The following is a 10,489-nucleotide window of genomic DNA, read 5'->3' as shown; positions in this document are numbered from 1 at the left end:
AGGAAATTCTTGGTCTGAAGTACCATATCTTAGTGCAATTGGTGCACTAATGTATCTTACCAATACCACAAGGCCCGACATAGCATTTTCGGTAATGTGTTAGCAAGATATAGTTGTGCTCCTACAGAGACAACGGAACGGAATTAAACACATATTGAGGTACCTAAAGGCGACTATCGATTTGGGCTTATTTTATTCTAGCAATTGCGTCCCGATCTTGTTGGTTATGCCGATAGGTATTTATCGACCACACAAAGCTAGATCTCAAACGGCTATGTATTTATTTGTGGGGTGCTTGCCATATCTTGCGCGATCTACGAAAGCGATCTATTGTGGCTACCTCCATCAAATCACGCCGAGATAATAGCTATTCATGAAGCGAGCCGTGAAGTTGTGTGGTTGAGGTCAATGATACATCTCATTCGAGAAAAGTGTGGTTTGAAATGTGATAAAATACCCGCAATCTTATATGAAGATAATGCGACGTACGCATTGCTCGGTTGAAGGGAGGATTCATAAAAGGAGATAGAACAAAGCACATTTCACCAAAGTTGTTCTTCACACACGAGCTCCAAAAGAATGGTGATATCAACGTGCAAATGTATTCGTTCAAGTGATAATATGGCTGATTTTTTCACCAAGTTCTACCAACAACAACTTTCGAGAAGATGGTGCACAAGATTGGAATGCGAAGACTCAAATATTTGGACTGAAGTTCTCATCAGGGGGAGTTAATACATGTTGTACTCTTTTTTCCATACAAGGTTTTGTCCCACTGGTTTTTCTTGTAAGGTTTTTAATGAGGCAACAAAATGTATATTATTAGAAATATGTACTCTTTTTTCCTTCACTAGAATTTTTCCCACTTTGGGTTTTTTCTAGTAAGGTTTTAATGAGGATATTATCTATCGAAATAGACATCAAGGGAGTGTTATAAATATTATTATAATATTGTGATGTCTATCTTTAGGAGGAATTTTAGGGTTTGTTAGGGTTTGTGATTTTGGCACCAAGTCAATTCTCTCCTATAAATAGAGAGGTTCTCTTCATTGTATTTCATCCCTCAAGAGAAATAAGAACTCTCCCCTCTTCTTTCTTTCTCTACAATTATTCTTGTTCTTTGCTTTATTATTTTATAACACTCACTTAATTTTGTAATTGTAATTTTATCATTTTTGCTCAACAAATTTAATATTTCCATAGTTCAAACTTTACGTAATTTCTCTATCTATTTTAACCATCTTCAGAAACAAGTAATTCCTCTTCCTATTCAAGAAATTTGTTGACGGAACTTTAGAAAAAATGCTAATTTATGAAACAATTTCAAACTCACGGCATATTTGATCTTATGCTTTGTTGATCAAAGTAGAAAAGGATAACCTTATAGTGTCTTGTAGAAATATGAGTGTCATGGCTCACTATTACTTTATATTAAATATTACCGTTGCCATATCCCCGCTTTGAATTCTTGATCGAGTTTGGTGGAAATAACTGGCCAAGTATATAATCAAGTGGTTATTTCATCTGCGGCAGGTCAAACATTGCTGCTAACGTAGATAGACAATTTTTTTTTTTTTTTTTTGAGTAATCATGGGTTTATAGTATATTTCCATATAGTAGCAATGTAGCATGTTGTAACAAATGAAGAGCATCCTGAAATCATCAATTACAAGTCTATTGCTTGTATATCATCAATTCAATCGTCTGTCATATTTAAATAACTTATACAATTGTATGTCGTATATATTGTTCTTTGAATTACACTTTACTTTCTTACAATGTTGTTATGTATAAATTAACTGTACCGTCGTATAGTGTATTTACGATGATTGTGGTATGTGACCTTTTTTTTTTTTTTTTTGGGATCGTGACGATTATCTGAATATCAAAAGAAGCCTTATTTTCATGTTTATTCACTTTAATAATTGAATGTCATGACAATGCAGGTTTTGGAGCTAGGAATTATTGTGCACTCAGTAGTGATAGGGCTATCCATGGGAGCATCTGATAATCCATGTACCATTAGGCCGCTAGTAGCTGCTAGTTGCTTCCATCAACTTTTTGAAGGAATGGGTCTAGGAGGTTGCATCCTTCAGGTAACTTCAACCAGACCTCTCTCTAATAGCCATCCTCTATATATAACAACATTTCGCTGTAACATTCGTGTTTTTTGTGGAACCGATCTTTTATGTTATGTTACATTATATGTTCTCTATAACAATATTTCGCAATAACAACAAAAAAATATCGGGACAAACGATATTGTTATAGAGAGCTTTGACTGTATTGCATCAATGTGATCAGTGTCGGAAAAGTATCCGATTAGAGATGATCACGTATGACAATAACTTATGTCTCAATTCCAAGTAACATATCTCTAATTTTTGTTTTTACGTGTTCAGGCGGAATACGGTATGAAGATGAAAGCAATCCTAGTGTTCTTTTTTTCGTTAACAACACCATTTGGGATAGCACTTGGAATAGGTTTATCGAATGTGTATAGTGAGAATAGTCCAACAGCTCTCATAGTAGTGGGATTGCTAAATGCATGTTCAGCTGGTCTACTGAATTACATGGCACTGGTGGATCTCCTTGCATCTGATTTTATGGGAAGCACATTGCAGAATAATATGAAGCTTCAATCATGGGCTTATCTTGCTGTTTTATTAGGTGCTGGTGGAATGTCTGTCATGGCCATATGGGCGTAAAACGATTCTTTTTTTTTTCTTGCAAAAAGGAAAGCATTTAGTCCTCCTTTATTTTATTTTTTTTCCAATTTCATTCTAGTTTTGTTTCCATCATTGGTCTGTAATTTAGTGAAAATAATGTACAGTAATTAGTTTGATCTCCTACTCTCCTAGTACTTTTCAGATTGCTGAAGTTTAAATTCGTTGCACGAAAGTGAAGTTAAAGGAAAGGAGAATGAAGTACTTGACAGTTTTATTTGCTTCGTCTAAGGACACACACTGTATAGTTGTGATGCTTTAACAGATATGCCTCTGAATCCATTTATTTTCTCATGGTATCTACAGGTGTATGATCTAACCTCGTGTCAAACATTTAAATCCTCCCTAGCTACTTTTGTACTGTCAGTAGAATATTCAATTGCACAATAAGCATGCAATTTTTCGTTCGACTTTCAGGATATACGGCCTTTGATCCTCTTTACCATTCCCCTTGACCTTCTCATTGTAAATGTCCTAAAATATATAGATATCAGGAAAAAAGGTTGCTGAACACTATAATTTTTTTTTGGTAACCGGACGTATTGTAGTACCAAGGGAAAATATTTACAAGTAAAGCAAAACCCAAACTCACACTCGCCTGATCCTAAGCATCCTCTATTCCTATCTATAACTCAAAACAACATATACAATAGTATTCCTAAGGGTAAAAGTTCAGTTCATGTAGTCTTCCATCTAGTCTAGTCCTCTTTGAGCATCTAAATACCACCTCTTGTATGATTTTCCTAACTAATGCTTGGCCGGTTGTCCTCTGCTTCTGGAACACTCGGGGATTCCTCTCCTTCCATATGTAATAGACACATCCAGCAAGTGCCACTCTATATACTTCATCTCCTGCTTTCCTTGTGCTCTTGTGATCTTACGCCCATTTCTTCTGTAACTGCCACTTGAAAGGAGTTCTAGTAATGCCTTGCCAGTTCAAAATTTTACTCCAAATAGTAGCTGAGAATCTGCATTCAAAGAACAAATGTTCCACTGACTCATCCATACTGTTGCACAATGGGTAAATTGGGTCTGTAATGATCCCCCATGAAACAAGCATGTCTCTGGTGCTTAAGTGCCCATGTGCAGCAATATTCAATATGAACACCCATTTAGGAGCACCGTGGTTGTTGCAAATCAACCTCCTCCAAGACACTTTTGGGAAATTTCCTCTAAGCAGTATATACAACTTCCCGATGGAGAACTTATCTGACTGAATAAGGTCTTGCTCAGTGATCCCAACCTCCTCCAAATACTTCTTTGCCTTAAATATCTTCTGAATCATCCAAGAAGCCTGCGCACATGGCATGCTCCATACAGACCCTTGCTTATTATAATAGCAATGCACCCATTGAATCCATAGCCAATCAGCCTTCTTGCACAGGTTCCAGAGCAGTTTACAGATAGCTGCCTTATTCCAAACAGCTATATCTGTTACATTAAAACCACCAACTGCCCTTGGGTAGCAAACTTTCATTCTAGTATTGTTTCCATCTTTGGTGTGTAATTATGAGTAGTGAAAATAATGTACAGTAATTAGTTTGATCTCCTACTCTCCTAGTACTTTTCAAATTGTTGAATTTTAAATTCGTTGCACCTAAGTGAGGATTAAAGGAAAGGAGAAGGAAGTACTTAAAGGACTTGACAGTTTTATTTGCTTCGTCTAAGGACGCACACTCTATAGTTGTGATGCTTTAACAGATATGCCTCTCAATCCTTTTATTTTTCTCATGGTATCTACAGGTGTATGATCTAACCTCATGTGCCAAACATTTAAAATCCTACCTAGCTACATTTATACTGTCAATAAAATTTTCAGTTGCATCATAAGCATGATATCTTTGCTCAACCTCCAGGATATACATTCCTTGATCCTCTTTAATCATCATTCCCCTTCACCTTCTAATTGTTAATGTCCTAAAACATATCAAAATCAGGAAAAAGGGTCGCTGAACACTTTAATTCATTAGTTAGTTTGGACACTAGTAAGAGATTATATTTGAACTCTGGAACAAAGATGACATTATGAACTTCCTGGTCATTAAACACAAAAGAAGCACCAATATGTGATACTGTATTAGCAAATGCCATTTAGCTCCCTCTTGTAATGACGCCTTTTTGTAACTAGCCAAGGTTTCTAAATTTGAAGCCAGATATGGTCTGAAGCACCCGTATATATTGTTCATTTTCATGACTTCTATGAAACATAAACGCGTTATTATACCTGTAGTATTAGCTTGAAGCTGAACTTGCTTTCCCTTTCCCAACATCCTCAAAATCATCCCGTGATGTTCTTGAGTAAACACTGGTGTGGCAGCAGTTGTAACAATTAGTGTGGCAGCAGTTGTAACAACTAGCTGGGCTTCGTGAATGACTTCATTCCCAAGTTGATTTGTTGCAGGTCGATGGATTTTCTTCTTAAACTTGATATCTAAGGGATAACCATTCAGCCTATAAAAACATCTTTGGTGTGCCCTTTTAAATACTTAGCAGAATTCACACCGAACATTGTTCTTCTCAGGGTAGATATTCGAACCTCCTTTTCCACTTCCAGTTAACTGTGTTGTACCTATGTGCCAAAGGTCTTCGGCTTTCAACTGAGTATAGGAAAATCCCACATCTTTAAGATGATGGTGGGCAAATCTCAGAGAGGACGTTGATTCTCTAAGGGGAGAGTATGTAACAAGGGGAAGATGTTTGGTACATAAGGAAACAAGTCTTAGACCCTAGTGAAACGTTTTAATTCAAACGTGTGAGCCTAAGTCTAAGGTGCAAAACAACACTAGTGGACTAAGCTGTTACAAATAAATATGCAAATTACGCTTTCAAGACTTTTAGCAATTGATACTTAAGAAATAAGAAGCTCAGTGAAATAAGTATCATTTTCTTAGAATTTAGGAAGCCAGGTACCGAAGTAACATTGATAAATGTATCCTGAATATATTAGAGATAAAAGAGAGGTACATTTGCATATGATGGGGAAAACATAGCATTCTTCCTTGTTAATTAATCGCTATACATAAATTTGAGATCATATTTTGCAGTCTGATTTGGATAGAAGAGTCCAAAGTGTTGCTCTGTGACTGCTCCTTCCTTTTGATTTTCATCAAACATTGCAAACAAATAAGTTTCTATGATCCTTCCAGGTTTCTTTGGAGTTCCTGCCCTTGATTTTACATGATTAACCAAATTCCTATAATAAGTTTGAGCATTTTCTATAGTTGCTGAAGGGTTCCCTTCTGCAGGCCAACCACTCTCAGATACAACAATCTCCACATTTGGTCCTCGGGCTTTCTCTATAGCAAAATAAAAAGAATCCAAAAGGGCATCAAAAAGATTTTGATATCCTATTGAATTTGTTCCTTGTTGGTTGAATAGTGCATAAGAAAGTGGGACATCGACCGTGTTATAAATATGGCCAAAATAAGGGTAAACATTGGCTAAGATTGGAAGGTTATTTCGTGCTAGGAATTCGATTATGGGATTAATAAAACCCTTAAATTCTTCACGAAAATTACTATCTTTGGGTGGGTAGGTGTTCGCTAAGAGCCCCGAATATGTCGCGGTTGAGACCTTGATCTTATCTTGCAATCCTGCTGCTGATAACGCATTGTAAATATTTTCCATGGCAGGACCAACAAATCGTGCATATTGACCGGTATTTGTACCGGGATCAACTTCATTTCCAACGGCTATATATTTGAATTTAACATCTGGGAAATAATTTTTTATGTTGTCTTGGACCCAAGTATTGGCTTTTGAGGCATTGGCTAGTGCTTCAAGATCTTGATTTGGAACATCAAGAAGGATCTCAATGCTACTTCCTCTGAGAGCATTGAAGATGTTTGTAACTGGAGAGTAGATTCTCATCTTTCTGATTCCATTGGCCTTGTATAGGTTTATGACATCTTGATCTGATGGTAAATTGTTGGCAATTTTTCCATAGCATACTCCAATATTAGAATATGCCCCTATACATTGAGGGAAAAGAAAAATTAGCAGATGGTGTAAAAAATAATCCATAGACTCCCTAGGACATGTGAAACATAGTGTTCTGAAACCAAATTTGTGGCGCCCAAAACCTTGGTGAGACGGACCGGTACCGATGCCTTACTTGACCGACCTAACCAACCTTACATGACTTATGAAATATGATATATGCATGAGTTGAAAATAATCTTTCAACAAAAAATGCGTTTTTCTTTTCAAGAATCACTTTCCTTTCTTCGATAAATTCACCCATAAAAGTAAGCTTTCTGATAGGGGGCTAGGGGCACCACTACAAAAAACTGGGTAATTTGTGGAAGTTAAAAGTTGCAATTTGCAATTTGCGGAGGTTTTAGGCTTCATTATTTACAAACCTATTTTTTGGTACACAATCAACATAGTGATGGAATATGGTGAATTAAGGCCATGAAAAAAACTTAAACGGGTAGAAAGTACGTGTCAATTTATGTAAGATGAGTGCGTGTGTTAGAAGCGGATCTAAAGTGGTTTCGACGAGTCAACTAAAGTGGATTTCGGTTAAGAGATGAACGAACCATTAAAAGGGTTCTTTTACACTTAATTGATTCATTCCTTCCTTACAACGATTGTGGGTACCTGCCTACAACCTTTAATCTTGAGTGACCAGAATTAACATAAATATAGCTGGAATCATATATACATACAAAAAAAAAGAAAGAAAGAAGTATATTCAATCAATCAATAACCATTCTAAATTATGAATTCGCCTATGGCGTGTGTATGCGTGGAGAAAGAAAGAAAGAGACCAGTTATTTGGTCGCTGGACATCAACAGCCCAAAAAGTAGAAGTACAGCTGCAGCAAAGCCTTTTTTAGTGAACAAGTAGCACAAAGCCATAGCAAAAATGAAGCTTACAAATTAAGCCCAAAAACCCTTTGGAATTCTATATTGAGGAAGCATTCTAGTTGCCTCTTATATAGTGCAATTTTGTCACAAATGAAGAAAATTTGCAGAAGACCAAGAAAAAAGCTGGAGAATCCAGGCATAACAAGTGAGGCACTACATGGCATAATAGTTCAATTTTGTCACAAATGAAGAAAATTGGCAGAAGTTCCACCTCAAAAGTGATGGATGTATGGAATTGTATAGGAAAAGAAATGGATCGCATTTAAGATATCTGCATGATGATTGTTTGGGTAATCACAACATGACACATGAGAACACAATTAGGTGTACTTTGATAATACGAATTACCTCAATTCGATGATGTTCAAATTCCCAATTACATATTCTTAAATGTAGGCCAAAATCCCCCAATATTTATTTCACTTCTTTAATCCGTGTTATAGGTGTAATAATCTGTGAATATTACTCATGATATACATCAAAATAGATGTTTAGAATACTCACCCAACGTTTGTAGAGAAAATCCTTACTTGAATTGCCTCAACTCGAGCTCCCCTAATACAAAAATGGTGAAATAAACTCAATTCCCGATTTATGTCCTTTTTATACTATTTCAGGTCTCCATAGGGATCGTGACAGGGTGCAACATGATCGCTAAGAGCAATCCAAGAAGACCCTGTGCAATCGTAACCCTTAATTACGCAATGCTCTACAGCCCAGGCTAGCGCGATCTCAACCTCTTGTGATCACGAAACACTACATATGCACTAGAAAAAAAATTAAATTTGCACTACCCAAAATGTGGTTTTCTTGTCCTATACTCACCCAAGTCCCTCAGGTCTCAACAAGTCCTAAAAAATTAGTAGAACCTCTGAGAAATCTCAAATCATGGAACAGGACGAGGGGTTGGGTTACTATAGGTGCGCGAGATAGCTTATCCCAATATCTTTACCCCAAATGCAATGCAATACAATACAAATAAGTGAAATATATCACAACTAAAACAAATGTCTCAAATATCAGCAAATGCTATTGGGTCCGGAGCCAAAAGGGTATAAAAATACACGGTATAAACTAAAAGGGGGCGGCCAAAAATTTACATACCAAAAGGGGTATAACGTGGGCTGATCCACGTTATACCCCAACATTTTTTTTTCAATTGTCAGAATCTTGAACCGAAATAAAAAAAAAAAAAAATTTAGTAAAACGTGGAGGGATCCACGTTTTACAAATATATTTTGTAAAATGTGGATCCCTCCACGTTTTACAAATCATTAGTTTTTTCACGCACGGTTTAGGGTTTTGTTTGACGTTATCTCTATTTAAATCATATTCGGCTATGTTTTTAATAAAAAAAATTTATTGATTTTTTTAATTTTTAAAGCATATAGTTAATTTTAGTGAATAACACCAATAAATATTTTAACACATATAATAATTAAATATGTGTTATATATGCAAGCGTAAATAAAAAATAAAATATAAGTTAAATAAACGTCACACATTAACTAAGTAATAAATGTTAAATTACATGATAACTATTAAACGACACAAGACATGTTATATATTCTTGGAAGAGTACATAAGGAAACAACAATCGTACAAGTTAAGAAAAAAACATAAAAACCAACAAGCAACAATAACTACTGATTTTTGTTGGGGCAGCGATTCTTGTTATGGCCTGTTTGCTTGCACGTACTACACTTTCTAGCCATACGAGTAGGAGCTATATCCATTTCATTCCTCCTTCTAGTTGTAGTCCGCATTCCTGAAGTTCGCCGTATTCGGTGTTTGCAATTAACCGATGGAGAAGGTGGCCAATATGCCTCATCACCCAACGGTGAAAATTTCCACCGTACGTTTGCTTGTAAAACACCGCTAACCGTAGTACTTGCTAACATAGTCCTTTGGTTGAATTCCGCGGATATCACAAAATTTAATTGCATGTGAACATGGCATATGGTAGTTTCTCCATTTCCCACACGAACACTTTTTCCCTTCTCTCAGAGACTTTATGGATATTTCCGCCCTACCGTCGTGTGCAAATGTCGAATCTCAAAGACCCCCTTCGGTTGCATTGTATTGCTGCATGTCGGTATGCTTTAGGGACCTCTCCCCGGTATTCATCAAACTTCTTTTCAACAAAGCGGCCAAAACTTTTTATCCGCAATCAACAAATCAGCAAGGGTGCTTCTCTCAACAAACCGATCAACAAAATTTTTAAACGTATAACGGACCATGGCAGTAACGGGCAGTCCACGAGCTTTCTTCAATAAACCGTTGTAAGACTCGGAGACATTCGTTGTCATAGCCCCCCACCTATGACCGTTGTCCTTATGCAATGTCCATTTCCCTCCGAAGAGATTTTAACCACGGATACTGTTTGGAGGTGACATTGTTTTGATTTGTTCCATCCTCATTTTATATTTCTTCTTCGGTGCTGTAGCCGCACAACCACATTAGGTTCTCAAGGTCACCGTTTGAGGAACTTTTTATCAAGTTGCTTTTCAAATGCCGAACGCAAAACCTATGGTGTGTGGATGGGTGGTTGTAACCAATCATGTGTTTGGACACATTGCAAGATGCCACGATGACGGTCCGAAATAAGTCCAATTCCTTGTCTCTCATGAACAATATGTCTCCACAATAACACAAAGAACCACGTCCAAGACCCAAAGCTCTCACGTGCAACAATAGCATATGCCAGTGGAAAAATGTTATTGTTCGCATCAATTCCAACAACAATTAGCGAGCTTTCATCTCATACTTACCGTACGGATGAGTACCGTCTGTGAGATGACGGATCGCAACTTTTGAATCCATCGATGCTTGGTTTATAAGCCCGGAAAGAAACTTGAAGATGTTCACCTTGCATTGTAGTTGATTCGTGC

The 10,489-nt window shown here is 36.8% G+C and overlaps 2 protein-coding genes across 2 annotated transcripts; one reads left to right on the top strand and one right to left on the bottom strand.

Annotated features, from left to right (window-relative positions):
- Window positions 1-1,147: 1,147 nt before the first annotated feature.
- Window positions 1,148-2,870, top strand: LOC132042730 (fe(2+) transport protein 1-like). Its single transcript, XM_059433259.1, has 2 exons — window positions 1,148-2,096; window positions 2,403-2,870. Exons 1-2 carry the CDS (start codon window positions 1,935-1,937, stop codon window positions 2,706-2,708), a joined length of 468 nt encoding a protein of 155 aa, XP_059289242.1. The 5' UTR covers window positions 1,148-1,934; the 3' UTR covers window positions 2,709-2,870.
- Window positions 2,871-5,641: 2,771 nt separating this feature from the next.
- LOC132042731 (glucan endo-1,3-beta-glucosidase-like) lies at window positions 5,642-7,753 on the bottom strand. The gene is made up of 2 exons (XM_059433260.1): window positions 7,499-7,753; window positions 5,642-6,697 (listed from the first exon to the last, which is right to left on the bottom strand). The coding sequence occupies exons 1-2, from the start codon at window positions 7,587-7,589 to the stop codon at window positions 5,733-5,735; spliced, it is 1,056 nt and encodes a 351-aa protein (XP_059289243.1). The 5' UTR covers window positions 7,590-7,753; the 3' UTR covers window positions 5,642-5,732.
- Window positions 7,754-10,489: the final 2,736 nt, after the last annotated feature.

The sequence above is a fragment of the Lycium ferocissimum genome, unplaced genomic scaffold (assembly GCF_029784015.1).
Source record: "Lycium ferocissimum isolate CSIRO_LF1 unplaced genomic scaffold, AGI_CSIRO_Lferr_CH_V1 ctg1758, whole genome shotgun sequence".
NCBI classification, from domain to species: Eukaryota; Viridiplantae; Streptophyta; class Magnoliopsida; order Solanales; family Solanaceae; genus Lycium; species Lycium ferocissimum.
This window is presented reverse-complemented; position numbering and strand designations above follow the sequence as displayed.

Bases quoted from the DNA above. Each gene is read 5' to 3' on its own strand.
- LOC132042730 (XM_059433259.1), top strand. From the start codon at position 1,935: ATGACAATGCAGGTTTTGGAGCTAGGAATTATTGTGCACTCAGTAGTG. The intron at 2,097-2,402 runs GTAACTTCAACC...TTACGTGTTCAG, and splicing joins TAGGAGGTTGCATCCTTCAG to GCGGAATACGGTATGAAGAT.
- LOC132042731 (XM_059433260.1), bottom strand. From the start codon at position 7,589: ATGGCTTTGTGCTACTTGTTCACTAAAAAAGGCTTTGCTGCAGCTGTA. The intron at 6,698-7,498 runs GTCTCTTTCTTT...CTCAATGTATAG, and splicing joins GTCCAGCGACCAAATAACTG to GGGCATATTCTAATATTGGA.